This window comes from Periplaneta americana, chromosome 4 (assembly GCF_040183065.1).
Source record: "Periplaneta americana isolate PAMFEO1 chromosome 4, P.americana_PAMFEO1_priV1, whole genome shotgun sequence".
In the NCBI taxonomy this organism is placed as follows: Eukaryota; Metazoa; Arthropoda; class Insecta; order Blattodea; family Blattidae; genus Periplaneta; species Periplaneta americana.
The window spans coordinates 200,275,716-200,295,666 of NC_091120.1; the positions used below are offsets into that span (position 1 = coordinate 200,275,716).

General features: G+C 35.2%; 1 protein-coding gene across 1 annotated transcript in view; it reads right to left on the reverse strand.

The window, feature by feature from the left end:
• Positions 1-3,149: 3,149 nt before the first annotated feature.
• LOC138698588 (uncharacterized) overlaps positions 3,150-19,951 on the reverse strand; it is a 33,460-nt gene continuing 16,658 nt past the window's right edge. The window contains exons 6-11 of the mRNA XM_069824620.1: positions 17,761-17,930; positions 14,406-14,538; positions 11,994-12,202; positions 9,428-9,572; positions 5,666-5,820; positions 3,150-3,776 (exon numbers count right to left, since the gene is read on the reverse strand). Coding sequence (XP_069680721.1) covers positions 3,735-3,776; positions 5,666-5,820; positions 9,428-9,572; positions 11,994-12,202; positions 14,406-14,538; positions 17,761-17,930 — 854 coding nt within the window. The 3' untranslated portion in view covers positions 3,150-3,734. The remainder of the gene's footprint in view (positions 3,777-5,665; positions 5,821-9,427; positions 9,573-11,993; positions 12,203-14,405; positions 14,539-17,760; positions 17,931-19,951) is intronic.

Consider the following 19,951-nt stretch of genomic DNA (forward strand, 5'->3'; position numbering starts at 1 on the left):
TCTACATCTGAAGTCTGCTTAGTGTAATATGTAGCTAGACGGCGATGTATGCAATGGAGGGGGAAAAGAACTGGCCACCCTACCCCATTATCTCCTGGCCTAATTGCCTCATTCAGACCTGTCTTCGGCCAGTTGACTAAACAATATATGAATCATGGGGCATTGCAGTTTTTTTAGTAGGTTATTTTACGACGCTGTATCAACATCTTAGGTTATTTAGCATCTGAATGAAATAAGGTGATAATGCCGGTGAAATGAGTCCGGGGTCCAACATCGATAGTTACCCAGTATTTACTCATATTAGGTTGAGGAAAACCCCAGAAAAAACCTCAACCAGGTAACTTGCCCCGACGAGGAATCGAACCCAGTCCACCTGGTTTCACGGTCAGGCGTGCTAGCCATTACTCCACAGGTGTGGACTATAGCAGTTAATTTTCAGAAAACAGAGTATTTGGAAATTAACAAATTCATTAATGGATGCAGGAACAGAAATAAAACAGGTTGAGTATTTAGGAGCAGTGCTTTAGATTAGGATAAAAACAAGTAAAGCATAGAGAGAAAAAAAGTCTTGTTTAAATTAAATTTGGTGAAACCAACATATTACAAAGAAAGACACAAAAAATATAATGGAAAGCTACTGGTGGAATCTCTTTTAGGATACAGAAGTGAAATTTGGGTATTAATTGCGGATTTAAAAAGGGAAATCATGGCATTAGAAATAGATTATTTGTAAAGTAGAAGAATTTTTAGATTGGAACATGTCAAAAATGAAGATATTTCAGAAAAAAGAATGTCATAGCTATTAGTCCCACATATTTGTCTGGTTCTTAGTTATTTATGATTACCATCACTAGTCTCTCTCTCTTTTTTTATTTTTTATACCTTAATTTTAGGTGCTCTTCATGCAAGTGTTACAGCACAAACAGAGCCAAATAGAAGACTCCAGAAGCCTTCGGCAAAAGTATTCTTTCTCTCTATCGTTCACATGACTGTCTGGATAATGAACATGAAGTAGGCAAAAGTTCATGTAGGGCAAAATGCAGTGGCAGCCGAAGGCCATTCTGTCAAGTGGGGCACAACCTTAATGATGAACCCTGAAAATTAAAAACATATAAAACCAATTTATGTGCACTAACCTTTCTAATTCTTGTAGATGAGCTCCATTTTTCGGTTCTTTCTGCGAGAAAAAACCTCTATAACTCTATTATTGAAGTTCGGAATAGAATGTACCATCTTTCTCTCAATTGAGAGCACTGCTACGCCCAGAGGAAAGTTAAATGGAATTCTAAGTGTAATTCACAGAAATGTGCTGATTCTCACTCGTTCGTACTCACAGATCACGCAACTGCCTGCCTTCTTACTACCGCAGCACTAGACTTGGGCAAACTCAGTTGAAAACTGTAGTGTGCACTGAAGGCGGCAAAACGCCTGCCAAGATTCTCTATTGTCAGTGACAAAGCTTTTTGAGAACTGCCAACTTCATGTATTGTAATGTAAACTTTCTTTTTTGGATACCATGGAAGCATAAAAGTTTACACGGAGCATTAACAACATAACTGTGACAAATGAATACTGTATCTATATATACATACACACGTGATTTACACAATGAGTTGAGCTTCTAAATTAGTAAACTTACATTTAACGTTTTTCATGTCAAGTTTAGCTGTAAAATGTCGTCTGCTATTCAGCAAGTATCAACACCCCTAAAAATGGCACGCAGCTAATTGGACTGTTCCTAAACTAAAGAGACTTGGTGGGCACGGCAAATACAGTGCCCAAAGCACATGGTCTGAGGCAAAGAGCTCCGCCTTCTTACAACTCACACCCCCATCCCTTTCTCGTCCATCGCTGGGCACGAGAAGAGAGAGCCCATTTCATTACCTGTTCAGAAAACTTGGGTTTCGTAGACTACTACACATTCTGAAAACATTAGTAGCAATGAAAAAGTGAAACTCTTTAAGTTATTATTTCATAATGCAATTAAATTGTATTATAATATAGTCATAATACGATAATAAAAATCACTGGGAGGGCACGTGCCCATGTGCCCCTTAATAAAAGCCGCCCCTGGCAAAATGTAAACTAACACTGTTGTTTAGTCAACTGTCCGAAGACATATCTGAACCTCACAAGTGATACCTATAAGGCACCACTTATGAGGCAACTAAGCCAGAAGATAATGGGGTATGGTGGCCAGTTCCATTCCCCCTCCATTGCAAACATCGCCAACTAGCTTCGGAGACCCAATTATGGCTATGATGTTACAAAAGGAACTGTCTTTGAGGGGCATACTTCACCATTTTTCATTGCTAGGAAAGGCAAGTTATTACTCTATTTCGAAGTTTGGGCGTGTTATGTATACATTTAATCATTATAAATAACAAATTATATGTGAAAATAGTATATGATTATGTCTCGTGACGGGAATATTGTACGAAATGGAAATATAAAAATTGGAAATTTATCTTTTGAAGAGGTGGAGAAGTTCAAATATCTTGGAGCAACAGTAGCAAATATAAATGATACTCGGGAGGAAATTAAACACAGAATAAATTTGAGAAATGCGTGTTATTATTCGGTTGAGAAGCTTTTATCACCCAGTCTGCTGTCAAAAAATCTGAAAGTTAGAATTTATAAAACAATTATATTACCGGTTGTTCTTTATGGTTGTGAAACTTGGACTCTCACTTTGAGAGAGGAACATAGGTTAAGAGTGTTTGAGAATAAGGTGCTTAGGAAAATATTTGAGGCTAAGAGGGATGAAGTTACAGGAGAATGGAGAAAGTTACACAACACAGAACTGCACGCATTGTATTCTTCACCTCACATAATTAGGAACATTAAATCTTGACGTTTGAGATGGGCAGGGCATGTAGCACGTATGGGCGAATCCAGAAATGCATATAGAGTGTTAGTTGGGAGGCCGGAGGGGAAAAAGACCTTTAGGGAGGCCGAGACGTAGATGGGAAGATAATATTAAAATGGATTTGAGGGAGGTGGGATATGATGATAGAGAATGGATTAATCTTGCTCAGGATAAGGACCAATGGCGTGCTTATGTGAGGACGGCAATAAACCTCCGGGTTCCTTAAAAGCCAGTAAGTATATGTGAAAATATTCTGAAGCTCCCAAAAAATGAATGGCTCGCATTTCAAAACTGTTACCACCACTGATGCATGAAAAGTGTGTTAAAGTCTAAATATGATCCTGGTTATCTGATTTTCAAGCTCAAGTCTCTTTAATTTTACATGTTTATATATCTTGAACAAGTCTAAATTTTCAAATAAACAACTAAAAAAATTAGTTTAAAATTACATTTTTCTTCTATAATATTTCTCATTAATTCTGAATTGTCCTCAGTCCAAAATTATTTTAAAATATGGAACTATGAGGAGAACATATGTATAACTTTACAAACAATTTAATTTCTGTGGAACTAACACAGCAACTTCACATTTCGAATAATACTTAAGCCTACTCATAATAACTACAGAGGGCCACGGTTCACCAACCACTACATTATAATAGCAATGACATATGAAAATTGACTATTGCACATCTGCAATCCGATAATGAGTTAAATTCAGTTATGAATTCCCAATGGGAGTGAAACAAGTTCATCATGACAGTTTTACACGTTCTCAACCTGCAAGAAGCTTCAACCAATAAATAAACTATAAATAAGTTGATATCACAGTGTTAGAGTTCTCTGTTTGCACCCACTTGGTTGCTCAAACTTTCTTCAGCTTCCACAACTGAGGTTTGGGGCGCACCTACAAGAAAAACAAAATATCAGTTATCTGGGAGGCTGAAACACACGAAGGTTAATTTTGTAACATAAGATAAATGTCAGTGTTGCCAACTTAGTGGTGCCTTTTTGAAATCAGTTTAAACAGACATAATCAACTAGAAAAAGATCAACAATGCAACCTTTGACTGTCCTGAAATTATGTATAAAAATATTTAAGAGCATGATAAGAGAACTTTTACACATAAACAAAAAACACTGTACGAGAATGAAAATTTAAGGTGGGGTTACACAGTATATATGAAAAGGGACATTTTTAATGTGAAATGTTTAGTGCGAGTGTCTTCTTTTTCTTCTTCTTTAACTAACACCATGCCTCTGCCTATTTTTTGACGATTATGATGAGAATCCTGTTTTGAAGTTGGGGCACCATTAGGTTGGATTTTGATTTGTTGGGAAAATGGCGGAACTAAATGTTCTGTATGGTTGTGAAACTTGGACTCAGTTTGAGGGAGGAACAGAGGTTAAGGATGTTCGAGAATAAATATTTGGGGCTAAGAGGGATGAAGTTACAGGAGAATGGAGAAAGTTACACAATGCAGAACTGCACGCATTGTATTCTTCACTTGACATAATTAGGAACATTAAATCCAGACGTTTGAGATGGGCAGGGCATGTAGCACATATGGGCAAATCCAGAAATGCATATAGTGTGTTAGTTGGGAGGCTGGAGGGAAAAAGATCTTTGGGGAGGCAGAAATGTAGATAGGAGGATAATATTAAAATAGAGTTCAGAATATGATGGTAGGGACTGGATTAATCTTGCTCAGGATAGGGACCAATGGCGCACTTATGTGAGAATGCAATGAATCTCCAGGTTCTCTAAAAACCATTTGTAAGTAAGTATATGAGTGCTTTCCATTGAAGAGGATCTACATTTCCATCATTAAAGATTTTGACAAGGTTACCTAGAAGTTCGCTGAATAGAAGAATAGGCGAGCCGAGTTTTTATTCAAGTAAAGGTGAGGTAAATTGAGTATGATTCTCATTGCTTACACTATTTTCCACTGGAGTCTTGTGACCTTAAATTCGACAAACACAAAATTAAAAGTAATATCATGGATAAATATGTAATAGGATGCGAAACTGCAGTCAGCACCATCTGGATTTGGGGGTCTAACGTCGTAGGTGGTGAACATTAGAACTACGTGTTGGGTACATTACCCAGAGTTCTCTATTTATCCGTTCGAGATATTGCTGTACGGGAGAGTCGAAGAGCCGAGATGGCAGACTGAAACTTGCTAATAAGTGAACATAAAGTGATACGTGTGTGTATAAGCAGTGTATGTTAAACAGTGATGTTTATGGACGTTGTAGAAATAGTTGTTGAATGTATTGTAAAGTAATAGTAATATAATAAATTGAACTATGTAGTTCTTGCAGACTTTTCCATTGTGCTGTACAATAAATACCCAAAGAATACAATCCCAATTATCTAACCTTTTGCTTTATTTTTTGTCTCTGTCTGGTTATATTTTAATCGGGTAGTGTAAAATAGATCGTCTCTTTTATCTTCCTGTTGGTTCCGGTAAGAATTTTCAGTAGAATATGCTGTGAGGAATAAAACTGTAAATGTTTTATTTTAAATTGGGTTAGTTTTGAATATCGATGAGGGTGGGAGGGAATACTTTCTGCACAGTTTAACATTTTCGTCACCAAGTGTGCTGTTAAATGCATGGAGTAATTACTCTTTTCACTACTTGGTGTGCTGCTAGATGTAATAACGCCCCTCCCACAAACAGATGGCAGCAAGATCAATTTCTACAACACCGCCTCTAGTATGTGTTACGGGAAACTCAGTAAGTTTCGCATCCTATTATATATTTATCCATGGTAATATGCTTAAGCACTCACCCGAGGCTGTGGCATTTGGTGTGACTGCAGGTCCACTACTGGCGTCAGCACTGGTCGGCCATGAGCACACTGGAAGGGCACCTGACACGTGGCCAGGCTCTGCAGCAGCACCTCACACTCCTCTGGGAATAGCGCGTCTCCAAACTTAATGGCTCCTGGAACAGTTGCCAACCATTCAGAGCTTCACGCAAAAATGACACAAGTGAATGTCACGTCCATTATTCCTTTGATATATTATTTTCTTTTCTCAAATTAGCCAATTTCAGCGATATTCTCTGTACCACATCGTATTTCTCCTTCATTTTGCTGTGATAATTACATGCTCTAACCAATGATATTCTATCACAGATGGTTTGAATCTAATGGTTTTTTTTTCTTAATCAAGAAAAGACTATCAACATAACTTTTAGCCTAAATCATGTAATAAAAAAAGGACAACATACAAAACTATACTAAATTTCTAGGATTTTCATTTTGTATGATTCTCCGATAAGCAAGTTGTAATATAATAATATTAAATTGGGATAACCGTCTATACTTATCTAGTTTATATTGGATTTAAACTAGATAAGTATAGACGGTTATCCCAATTTAATATTATTATAAATTTCTAGGACTTTTTATAGACTCCAGTTTAACATGGGAAAAACATATGAAGAGTCCACTGCAAAAATGATGGATGCCACTTTCTTGTCGAAAATAAACCAAGACTGTCAATGCATAGCTTAAGACATATAGAATGTACATAGAGAGTTATATGGCATTAACACTTATAGTCATTGTCCAGTAATGATCGGAAAATCACAGTTAAGCTTTGAGCGCTTTCAATTGCTTCTCTTGCAAATGTATTCCAAATGACATCCATCATCGAGAGTTATATATTTATTAAAGAAATTAGTGACTTGCGTTTCTCAAAATTATTTAAGATGTGCCTACTTTTCGTTCTTTCAGTCGATAATTCGGTATGCTTTAATTTTCTGGGAAAATGGTAGCGAAATTGGGAGTGTCTTGATTTTGCAAAATAAAGACATTAGAATTCTATGTCAATCAAACTATCTTGAAAATTGTCGACCACTTTTCAAACAATCACAGATATTAACTGTCATAAATTTATATATATATATATACGACCTAGTCCTTTACACTCGACAAAATATAGACAATTACTCATTAGTAGCCAATATACATTCTCATGAAATTAGAAATAGTGAACAAATTAATATTCCATACTGTGGATTACATAAAACTAGTACAAATTTTTCTGTCTTGGGGATGAAATTATATAGGCTAATGAGCTTCCTAGTCAATATTATAAGTTACCAACCAATAATTTCAAAACTATATTTTATAATTGGCTTTTAATTAATCCTTTCTACTCTGTAGATGAGTTTCTTAACATAAAATTCATACGACATTGTTTTTTAATAAATAAAGTTATTTACATTTAGTTACAAATATTACATTAAGAGTGAAGGATTTTCATTAATTTTTAGAGTTTCAAAATGTTTTGTCTTTTCATTCTAATTAAACTGTATTGTTTTCAATTATATCTGTATTTTCAAATGTATGTCTTTTTTGTGACGAAGCCTATCACTGTATGTTTAATGGCTTAATAAACTGAATTGAATTGAATTGGATATTTTCGAAAATATGCATTTTCTTTTACTGCATAAAAAATTCCCAGTTATACTCCGTAAAACTTGCATTTGACCAATGCAGTGAATTCTTAAAGAATATAGTCATGCATTTTACCTGCAACATTTCAATTCTCTTTTGTTTTACATGGCTTGGTTACTAGTGGCGAGCATAGTCAGCACTGCCGTACTGTCTGAATTATTCACATGTTCCCATATTTCTTATAATAATTATAACAATTTAATATTATTAATTGATGAACTAGTGGACTTACTCGTGTTAAATATGTATTATTCGTCCGGCTTACAGCTGTTTCAGTGCATCACGCACCATCATCAGAGCCTACTAGATCGCGGCGTCATCTCGAACTTCTCTGCCTGTTAGGAGGGTGTGTTTTATTGTTGGAATGTGTTGGATTGTGTAGTCGAATAGTGTGTGTGTACTGAAATTGATCTGTGTGTTGAGGATTTGATCGGGGTGTGTTTTAGTGTGTTTGTATATTTCGTATTGTTCTAGTGTGTTGAGTTTTTGGTTCTTGGGTTGTATGTGTAGGATTTCCATGTCCGTATTTATGTTACTGTATGTATGGTTGGCATTGGTTATGTGATCGGCGTATGTAGATGTGTTGTGTCCTCTGGTTATAGCTTTAATGTGTTCTTTGTAGCGTGTTTGGAATGATCTGCCTGTCTGTCCTATGTAGAATTTGTCGCAACTATTACATGTGAGTTTGTATACACCTGTGTGGTCGTATTTATTTGTTTGTGTTTTTTGTGTGTTGAGATGTCTTTGTAGTGTGTTTTCTGCTCTGTATGTTATGTTGTATTTCTGTTTTCTGAATGAAGATGCGATCTTATGTGTGTTTTTGTTTTCATATGTTAGTGTGATGTATTTCTTGCGTTCTTGTGTTTGTGTTGTGTTTTGTGTATTTATGTGTTTGTTAAGTTTTTGTTTTGTCTTCCTTATGATGTTGTCTATTATGTTTGGATTGTATCCGTTTTCTTGTGCTATGTATTTGATTGTGTTCACTTCTTCATTGTAGTGTTGTTGGCTCATGGGTATGTTGAGTAATCTGTGTACCATTGTCCTGAATGCAGCATGTTTGTGTTGTATGGGGTGGTTAGATGTGTTGTGTATGTGTGTGGTGGTGGTGGTGCTTGGTTTTCTGTATATTTTGAAGGTGTGTTTGTTGTCGATTTTTGTTATGGTGATGTCTAGGAAATTTATGGAGTTGTTGTTTTCAAGTTCAGTGTGTATTGAAGTTTTGGATGTAATTTGTTTATGTATTGGTGTAGTTTGTGTATTTGTCTTTTGTTTCCTTTGTATAATATGAGTATGTCGTCTACATATCTGTGCCAGTATATTATGTTGTCTGCAAACTTGTTGTGTTCATTGTTGAGTATGTATGTTTGTTCTATGTTGTGTAAAAATATCTCTGCTAGTATGCTGGATATGGGTGATCCCATTGGCAATCCTTCTGTTTGGGTGTAGTATTTGTTGTTGTGTGTGAAATAGTTTTGCTTTGTTATGATGTCTGTGATTTCGATGATTTCTTCGATGTATTCTTGTGGTGTGTTGTTATCTGTGAGCATTTGTTTTAGTATCTGTAATGTGTCCTGTATTGGTATATTAGTGTATAAGTTGGTGATATCGAATGATGCTAGTGTTGCACTGTGTGGTATGTGTTGTTGTTTTGTTTTGTTGACGAGGTCTATAGTGTTCTTTATTGTTGTCTGTTCTCTGAATTTTATGTTGTGTCTGATGATTTTGTCCATGTGTATGGCTAGTTTGTGTGCTAGTGCCTGTCTGTAGTTGATTAGGGGTCTGATAGGTATGTTTTCTTTGTGTATTTTGGGTAGTGCATTGAGTTTAGGTGCTGCTGGTTTGATCTAGTTCATCAATTAATTATATTCAAGTGTTAAAAGTGGTGTACGCAAGATTCAAAAATGAATTTAATATTATTATATTATTCCGGCCCACAAATTAATTTTGAAAGCGCCGTCTGGCTCTTCTACCAAAAACAGTTGAACCACACTGTTCTAGAAGTAGTTGGTCGGATTTAACTTTATCATAAACAAACAGTGGATGCAGTTCAATATTACAGTCTGAAATAAAAAAGGTGCACTTCACCTCTACAGGCCTCCGAGCTCACGACCGACTTGATGATGGAGGGGACACGTGTTCCCACGCCACGTGTGGTCATGATGCTCTCCACCTGCTCCCTCACCATGCTCTCCAGGAAGCGCTGCAGCACCGAGTTGTTGCGCCCTTGTCTCTGTAATTCAATCCTTGAGTGAGCAAAATTTATGACCGTGAAAAACTCTTTAATATCCGTCCAATCCTGTGTCACTGCCTAGGATTTGACACTGTACCACTGATGGGAAGTTCTTTTTGCAAAATTTCAGTTTTCCATCATCAAACTTACTCTTTTATTAGTTTAATATTGATTCTGAAATGGCGAAGTTTCTTATCATGCAAGGTGAGAAAGTAAGCCTATACACTAGAGATGAACAACGATCGAGAAAGCGAGACTACAAGCATCAAACTTACTCTTTTATTAGTTTAATATTGATTCTGAAATGGCGAAGTTTCTTATCATGCAAGGTGAGAAAGTAAGCCTATACACTAGAGATGAACAACGATCGAGAAAGCGAGACTACAAGCATCAAACTTACTCTTTTATTAGTTTAATATTGATTCTGAAATGGCGAAGTTTCTTATCATGCAAGGTGAGAAAGTAAGCCTATACACTAGAGATGAACAACGATCGAGAAAGCGAGACTACCAGCGCCCACAAAGCCGAAAACCCGCACCACAATGTTGTATTACGTCGCGTCCTTGACGTAAAGACTTCCGAGTCTTTCGAGACTCAATATTGATCAAGTCCCGAAGTCAAGCAGCCCTGAATCGCCACAGTTGTTTATACCTGACTGAACTTTTATGGCAACTGTTATATATGTATAAACAATCAAGTAGCCTATTTGAAACATCATCTCTATCTTTCAGTGTATAATAATCCGTTCTCCAGTCTTTATTTAAGTACTAGGACCTTATTAAAAGGCTAAGAATTTTCTTTTCATATGTTTAAGATCAAGTGAGCAATCTCAAGTGAAAAGATATTAATGTCATGTTTTGTGTTTCTTAGAAATGCAAATTTATTTGAGAATTGTTTTTTTATTTATATAACCATAGGTAAGATCATATAATAGAACAGAACATTTTGATATCTACCTGCACAGAATTGGAATATATCAGTCCCCTAACTGCCCATTGTGCAACTCAAACCAAGAAATGGATTCGGAACACCTCAAAATCTGTGCTTCAGTGGCTGGCCATGATAATATCTTTGAAAAATATTGGAGTGCAAGAGGTCAAATGACTTTATTGTCAAACGCCTGGCATTAGAAAACAACAACAACAACATTTTGATAACTAAGATACTGTTCTGTTTTGTCTTTTTGTATCATTTAAACATTTATGTTATTTATTTCAATGATGTATGTTATTCAAAGTTACGAAATCTTTCCATGCCGACCAAATGCTATTTCGAGAATGACGAGCGAGACTCGAAGCGCACGAGAATGACGAGACGAGACTCGAAAGACAAATGCAAGGAACACAGCGAGTGAGAGCGGCAGTTAGTTTTATTCATCTCTAGTATACACACTAACAAGCACAGAAATGCAACACATGATAGTTAAAAAAAATATATGTACTATACATAAGCACATTTGACCAAGGTTTAGCATTTTATGATTCTTTGAGAGGGAGGAAGATTGTGGGCAATGTTTGTGCATGAAAAGGTGGTTTATGACATTGTTTTCGTGGTTTCCATTAAATAATCACTCCTTAAGCCTCAATAGCTATTTACGACACAAATATTAAAAATAACATTCATTTCATGATTGGCGGATGTCTGCGAAATGAGGCCACAACTGTGTGGTGCAACTCTATGAACAAAATAAAATCATTTGTAACATTGTATGGTACACTATTTGTCCGTGCTGGTGTAGAGATAATTTCCCCTCAATGTAATAGTGAAACTTTATCACATTGAAAACAAAAGGTGGTATAACTCGGTGATAAAGCATTTGATTGCAGATTGAAAGGTCCTCAGTTAAGTCTTCATTGTTTCATATAGTTATCAATGAAATAGCTGGAACAATTTATTTAATTTGTGTACATACGTTTCTTAACTAAAAATAGACCTATCATTGTTTCAATCGCTTTATTCATCAGTTTCAATTGCTGCTGTGTGACATCTAATGGGAAACAATTGACAATCAGCGCAAAAAGTTGAAAGTCGTCGTCAAAAATACTTCTTGCACTAGTATTAAAATGCTTTTCATATGCTGTCATATAATAATTAATTTTTAACACTCTTCCCTAGTATTGAAATATCTATTTTCAGGAATGGCTATCTAAAAATATTTTATGCTGAAGTTGTGTAGTGAAGTTTACTGTCCTGCTCTTTCACTCTACGATCACTTCAATGGAATGGATTTCCGAGACATTGCTTTTAGTTTTGAAGTCAGTTTTTAATTTAAAAAAGTTACGGATTCTTCGAAATTGCTTATGCTGAAAATACAATTTATTATTTAGAAGTAGATTGTAGGTGGTTTGGTGTTGATGTCAATAATTGACTATTCAGTTTAACTGACATACTTTCACTCTCATGAAGTATTGAAACACGAACCTCTCGCATTTCTCGAGCCATCAAACAGGTCGGAACGCTCGTTATCCTCAAATCAGTGCTGTTCAGCACTTCATAGCGAAGTCCCAGAGATGTGAAAGCTTTCTCGAAGCTCGATACAACGCGGATATCTCCATCACTCAGCTGCAGAGTAACTGGAGGGTTCACCTCTGATGTCTTGAATTCCGAATCACTGCCTTCAACACAGTACTCTACAACACACGACAAATAATAATAATAATAATAATAATAATAATAATAATAATAATAATAATAATAATGATAATAATAATGATAATAATAATAATAATAATAATAATAATGATAATAATAATAATAATGATAATAATGATAATAATAATAATAATGATAATAATAATAATAATAGATAATAATAATGATAATAATAATAATGATAATAATAATAATGATAATAATAATAATGATAATAATAATAATAATGATAATAATAATGATAATAATAATAATAATAATAATAATAATAATAATAATAATAATAATAATAATACAGTAATTGTTTGTCTCCCTTCAATACAAGTTAAGGAAAGTGTTATAACTTCTATATACTGACAAAATTTGCTTGAGAAGTACAAAACTGATTTCCTGGTGGTGATGTTCCACGTCATTCAACTGTTCATTTAGTAGACAAATTTCAAGAACCCGGAAGTATTATATTATTATACAACCATACACGTCAAGTGCTAACCGAAAGACATTTGAATGACAATGCATTTCGACTATAAAATTCTCCTAAAAATCTCTTATGCTATTTTCTCAACAAATCAGAATTTTCTACAATTCCGTTCAGAAAGCAACAAAATTATAAAACTAAAATCCAGTAAAGTTATGGTGATGGCTGAATTAAGACAAGGTAATCCAGTTTTTACGTGCAGGTTTTCCGAGCGGATTCTGCCCGACTTTATGACAAAGTGATAGACCTATCTTTTATATTTTTAGACGAAGCCTTGTTCCACCTGCCTGGATAAGTAAACTTTCAAAAGAACCGATAGTAAAAGCAAGATGACACAAGTATAGTAATTACAGCCAATAACTCCAACACATTCCAATCTTCAACAGAGGAAATTCTCTTCAAAATATGTGACTGGTTCTCAGTCAATAAATTGGTATTAAATTGTAACAAAACTAACATAATTCAATTTAAATCCTGTGCAAATTCAACCTCGCAAATTTCTAGCGCAATAATTAACAACAGATCCCTATTAGAAACAACGACAACCAAATTTCTTGGCTTAAAAATCGATAATGTGTTAAATTGGAAAAATCATATTAAAGAAATTACCCCCAAACTAAATTCAGCTTGTTTTGCTATTAGATCTATGCAAAAGATAGTAAATATCAATACCTTAAAAACAATATACTTTGCATACTTCCACTCGGTAATGAGTTTTGGAATAATATTCTGGGGAAATTCCACAGATAGTAACAGTATATTTCTATTACAAAAAAGAGTAATTAGAATAATAGTAGGTGCCAAATCTAGGGAATCTTGTAGGACTATTTTCAAAAAACTACAAATAATGCCCATGGCTTGTCAGTATATCTCTTTATTAATAGTCTTCCTCGTATTAATCGTGAAAACTTTGTAACTAATTCAACAGTTCATAGCATAAATACAAGTCAAAAAATGACTTTCATACTCCATCGGCAAGTCTATCGTGCTATCAAAAAGGAGTGCATTATATGGCAGTAAAAATTTTTAATAGCCTCCCTATCGATATAAAAAATGAAACTCAAAACATAAAATTATTTAGGGCCAAATTAAAGAAGTACCTAATTTGTCACGCCTTCTATTCTGTAGGTGAATTCATGACATTCAATAACACTTCATGAAATTGATACTAAAACTATGTGTTGTACTAGTAGACTATATTGTAAATCTCGTCTGTATATATATTTCATCTAGACTGTGACTATAAATTAAGACTTCATAATAGTATTAAGTTCTTTGACTTGTTTCATATTCTAGCTGTAAGCAATGTATGAATACCATGGAATGTTAATAAATACAATACAATACAATATAATACAAGACATCCTCCTTAAAACAGCACTTCACGACCAGAAAATCTGTGTTTGCTGCACCATTAGTGGCAAACGAATTATATGACCATTTTTTTTATGGAAACAATAAATGCTGATAGATACATTACCTTGCTTGATTTTACTGCCTTTTTCGATCAACTGACTGAAAGGAAGCTTCATTTCAGCTTCATTCAGCAGGATTCTGCTACAACGTATGTCACCAATATTTTTTTACAGGCAATTATGTGTTTGAAGATAGGGTGGTTACCGTATTTGCTCATGTAATCCCTCCTCCCCAAGAGTTTTAGGATATATTTTTCAGAATATAATTTTTCTCAGTTACATAATTACCTTTCATAAGACTTTCCAGCCTGATTCGCTCGTGAACTGCATGCTGGTCGAACAACACGATCACATTCATGTTCTTCCCACTCCAGGGACCCAGAAGGGTCACAATAAACTTGTTGTCTAGCTGTCCCAGAACCTGCACAAAGTTAATAATCAAATACTCAAAACACTGGATTATATCCATTTGTCTTCTAAACATATAAAAGAAGTTTTGCTATATCTCTTCACCACTTTGTCTATTGCATAGTCTTCAGGAAGAAATGGATCAGAATCATCTTCAGTAATGTCCGACCCTTTCCTTTAAATCCACTGTATGTGAGAAATACTGGAGAGAAAGAGAGTTAATGCCTTTATTGTCAAGAACTCAGCATTAGTTAACATATTTGTAAGCAAAATGAAATGGTTGTAAATTTTTTAGGAGAAGTGTACTGTCAAAGGATGTCACTTTTACACATGTTCTGGGATGCTGTAGGCAAGTCTTTTCTTTTAAATGTGTACTGCGTGGTGAACTCAACTCAGCAGTGAACAAATACCACATACCGTGAAACCTCTCCTTACGGACACTCTTCATATACGGACAGATTTTTATGTCCCAATTGAAATAATATAGAAATAATGATGAATTTAACTCTCGTTTACGGACACTCTCAGACACGGACACGGACAGCTGTTTCACAGTCCTAGAGCTTGCTTTACCTCCTGACTATGGACAGAACTTGGATTTCAAGACATAATGTGTTGCAAAAATGGAAAATTTAGTTTTGAGAACTGTACAGAAATTCTTTAACATGAAAGAAGACAATAAGGGTCTCGTAGGCTACCACTAGCCCAGCCGGATACCCCTTGTTAGCTGGAAGCAGGTGGATAAACAAAATCATAAAATTTAACCTGTCTGATGGGTCCAAGGTTTTCGCGATTGTGAGATTGTATTCGACACATGATAGGGTTAATAGGATTATTCTCTTTACTTCAATCAGTTGTTCTGTTCCGAGAGACATGGCTCCTGAATGTAAAGGTTAATTTGAAAACTGTAAATTACAAAACTGCATAACTGTAGACCTAGAATAAAACTGCATGGTACAGTACTGTATTTTCCTTTTTCGGTCTTATCTACTGTAGTTCAAAGTTGCAAAGAATTTACTGTAGTACAGTAGACTGTATTTATAATTAAACTACAGTAATACATTTCATTTAAAGCGTGAAGGGATACATAATTCATATTATAAATTTACTGTTAGATTGGGGACCCTCCCTCCAAATAAAGGGCACCTCCCAGATGCAGACAGGTTGTTACGTCCCTTCGATGTCCGTAAATGAGAGGTTTCACTGTACACACGTGTACATTTATTCCAAAAATCAATAGGTAGTGATTTATACTCTCAACTAGTTAAATATTACTGGAATGGAAGAAATCCAACACTCCAAGCATTAACAACCAACGAACTCTTTTCTTTTATGCATATAGACCTGAATTGCAGTCATAAGTGAAGAATTTAATATAGACTACTGTGTGTTCATTTCAAAACCTCTTATTTTGAACATTTTAGATGTGCATGGGACACGATTTTGAGGAAAAAAAAAAACACGTCGATTTAGTTTTCGAGGGACAAGTTCAAGATCATTGCTGATTGAATTTTTTGTTCTACCTTTATATTCTCTAGTCCCATTTTTGATTTTTAAATTGCACTCCCTTTAAGAACTTGAAATGAACTCTATACTATAGTCGCGACAATGTTATTCCCGGTGTGACTCCTCCTCTTTGCTTACATCTTAGGAAGTGAAGGCTTTATAAAGTCTAGGTAGGTAGTATCGTTCGCCATTTTTGTGCTTTCGTTGCCGACCTACCACATGAGGAATCTATTTGCCACACCGTTAAATATTATCTTGTCGTAGCTCCTATGATAATAAATCAAACGCACTGTAATTCAGCAAATAATTGAGCAGCAAATAACGTCTTCATGTGCTATCTGCGAACGCCAACGAAAGAGCAAAATGGCGGGCGATTATATTAAGTATTTATCGAGCCTTAGGTAATGAATAACGTCTTGATAAGCGAATCACAAGACGCACACGTTTAAATGTAGCTGACCTGCAACATGATTGGCTGCCGGAAATTAGAGCGACGGGACTATAGCAGACATATGTCACTATCAAGATAACTGGTGTCAGCATGTGAGGCATATGTCTAGGACTAGAATCTCTCGTGCAGTCCTTTATTACCAACCTAGAGGCAGGAGATCAACTGAACGTCCAATGAAGAGATGGACTGAAAACTTTTGTGGACTATAACCTGTATGGCTGATGATGATGATGATGATGATGATGATGATGATGATGATGATGATGATGATGATGATGATGATGATGATGAAATTGCACTCCTTATCTACAGGCACAAGACTGATTATATCGACTGTAGTTTCTCTTTCTACTGTACTCTTGAATATCATTCAAGATCTCTCGTGACCTTCCCTGTCACCTGCTCTTGCTTATTGCATTGTTTTGTTTGCATTCCTGCCGTCGGTATTCCCTGTTTGCAAGATCTATACCGTCTTTTGTTTCCTTCAGTGCCTCAAACTTAAGCCCGGTTCAGACGGTGCGTGTTTCTGTGATGGATTCCAAGGTGGCTGCACTGATGGGTAGCCTGCATGCTCACTTGCCGGAAGTAATTCGCTCTGGTGGGTCCTTGGATGGCTAGCTTGCTGGATTTCGAGGGTAGGTTCCTTGCTATTTTTCGTGATGGTTTGCAGGCTGGAAACCAAAGATGATCATATAATATCACCACTGAAATCATGTCGCCATGTTCGTTGTTTTCCAACTAAACCTGTTTTTTCTATATTCTTCAGTTTCTAAGAAACAACAATTAAATATCGGACTTTAGCTGCTTTGCACTTACGGCTTAATTACTTTATTGCGACATTTACTACTGTTAATGTAGGACTTTAGTTGTTTTCCACTCACGGTTTAGTTTCTTTTTAACCATGAGTGTTGGCAACAGATGAAGCAGCAGATGATTTTCCAATTTGAACTGTGAAAAGAGCCAGCTCCGTGCGAACAAGTACCGTCACCGTAGGCAACACGGGAGCCAGCAAGTGAGCACGCAGGGTAGCCATCAGCGCAGCCACCTTGGAATCCATCACAGAAACTAGCACCGTCTGAACCAGGCTTTACAGACGAAAAACTTTAAGACTTTTATTTTCACCTGGCACCCATAATACATCATTATCTACCTCTATTCATTCAAAATAATTTAATTCTTTTGGGACACAGTGTATATTACAGACACTCTACTCGTAAAAATACAGTGGACTGAAGCTGTGACTTTCATTCAAACAGCAATGACTAATAAAGAGCTTACTTTGAACTTGGGCAGCATGTCCTTGGTGAAAGTGTAGGGGAACACAGAATTGTACACCTTCACTATATTCCTGGGCATCTCCCGAACACAAGCATTGGGCACTGGCTTCTCGTAGAACTGCATACGACTGTCAGCCTGCTCCAGCATTAACGTCACCAAGTCTCTGCAATCTAAATAACCAGTTAGAGTCAAACTACTACTTTAGCGAGCTAGATCGTAGAATTGAAAGAAAATACAACCAGAAATAGATTAAATCAGCCCTGAACACTTGAGTGAAAATGGATTCACTGTGCCTTGCTTTTAAGGTAAGCAACTTGCTGTTGAAACACAAAAATAAATTTAAATTAAAATGAAATAGATCTCGGACATAAATTTATATGAGATCGAAAAAATTATTCTTACGTTTTGAATCCATCCTTCAAATGAATCTTATTAAACATGAGGCATGCATTTGTTCATAAAGATAAGAAAGCATGTGAATACGACAAAACAACATTATTAATTATCTAACATCAATCTCCTCTACAGATTTAATTATGGTCTCCTTTTCCTTCCTTTTATTGAAACCATTGTTCTTTTTACTTTGTCTTCAATGGCAACTTGTAAATTCAGGAGGTTGTTTTTCAATAAAAAATTAATAGAATTTAACAGTTACCATTTTTGGGTAACCTTATTTTATCGTAAAAGTAAATTAACATAGTGGCATCATGTTAACTACAGTCCTCACTTCAACCTCCTTGCCCGATAAGAATGCTCTGTTGCCAGTTCCTTTATTTATATTAAAAATTAATACGTAAATTTAGTAGTCATGTGCTGAGAATAAGTCCTAAGCTGTATATTTTAGAGAAAAATTATAACATTTTATTAGACTCAATATATTTAACAATATTATACAAACTACATTATAGAAGTAAGTAGTGTTCTTCAAACAGACTATCAAATTTCCTTAAAACATTACTTTTTCCTTAGGAAACCATAAAGAAAACAAATGCATAAAACGCCAAAAACATGTTGTTTTACTTCAAGGATTCATCAGTGCAAACAAATGTTTAAGGTCTTAATCCACCCTGTGTAAAGAAGAAGTAGGTTTAATTTAACCACACTTACTTTTCATTGGATATCACTTAGCAACCGACTTAGGCAAGTAATGAAGTGAGTCACCCTTCTGTCTTTAAGTTAATGTTTTTCATTCACCAATCACATTTCCATAGTTTGTTTCACAGTAGATGATCAGCATCTATCGTGACTATTGTGTCACTCACTGCTGTACTTACAAATGGTGAGAAAAAAGGAAGGGGTTGTTATCTGTCTTGGAATGTAAGAGAATGCTTATTCGGGTACAACCCAGCGAGTGTGTTAAATTGCTGTCAGACAGAGGAAGATATAATAATAATAATAATAATAATAATAATAATAATAATAATAATAATGATAATAATGCCATTGACCTGTGCTGGGATCGAACTGCAACCTCGAGCACAGAAGGCCAGCACTATACCGACTACGCTACCCAGGCTGACTGAAAGTTGGAATTTTAGGATTGAAAGATTGCAAGAATGAGAAGGGGTGGCCGGAGGTACTTCTCTATTGTGTTGTTCACTGCTAGGAAGGAGTTGTTGTTATCCATCTTGGAATGTAAATGGTACAGGATGTTAAGAAAAATAGTAAATAGTTACGAAAAAAGATGCAAAATTAAAAAAAAAAAAACTTAAACATAGGCACTAATGTCGAAATAGGCATTTTTAGGCACTATAAAACCCCTTATTTATACCTATATTTCCATTAAAAATGTAAATATTAAATCTCAAGCCTGTATGTATCAAGGAAAAAAGTAGGTTTTTGCCTAAAGTCCGCTATTTATAATGAATCAGTACTGACGAAGAATTAGAAATTTAATAACATATAATAAATTATAGGGCCAAAACAAGGTAAAAAATGAGCTATGATATAAATAACAAACATAATTTTTTATAAATTTGGCTTCTGAATAACTTTCGTATATTGGAAAATAAATTTCCTCACTCAATGAATTGAAGATGATTAACATTTTAATTAATGGTGAGTCTTGGGATATTAAATAACAAATTTCATTTAGATCTAACTCGAGGGATATAAAATGGTATCAGTTTGAAGAATAAATATTATTTGTTAATAGTTTTGTTAGAAATATCATTCAGTAAATGATTCTTCT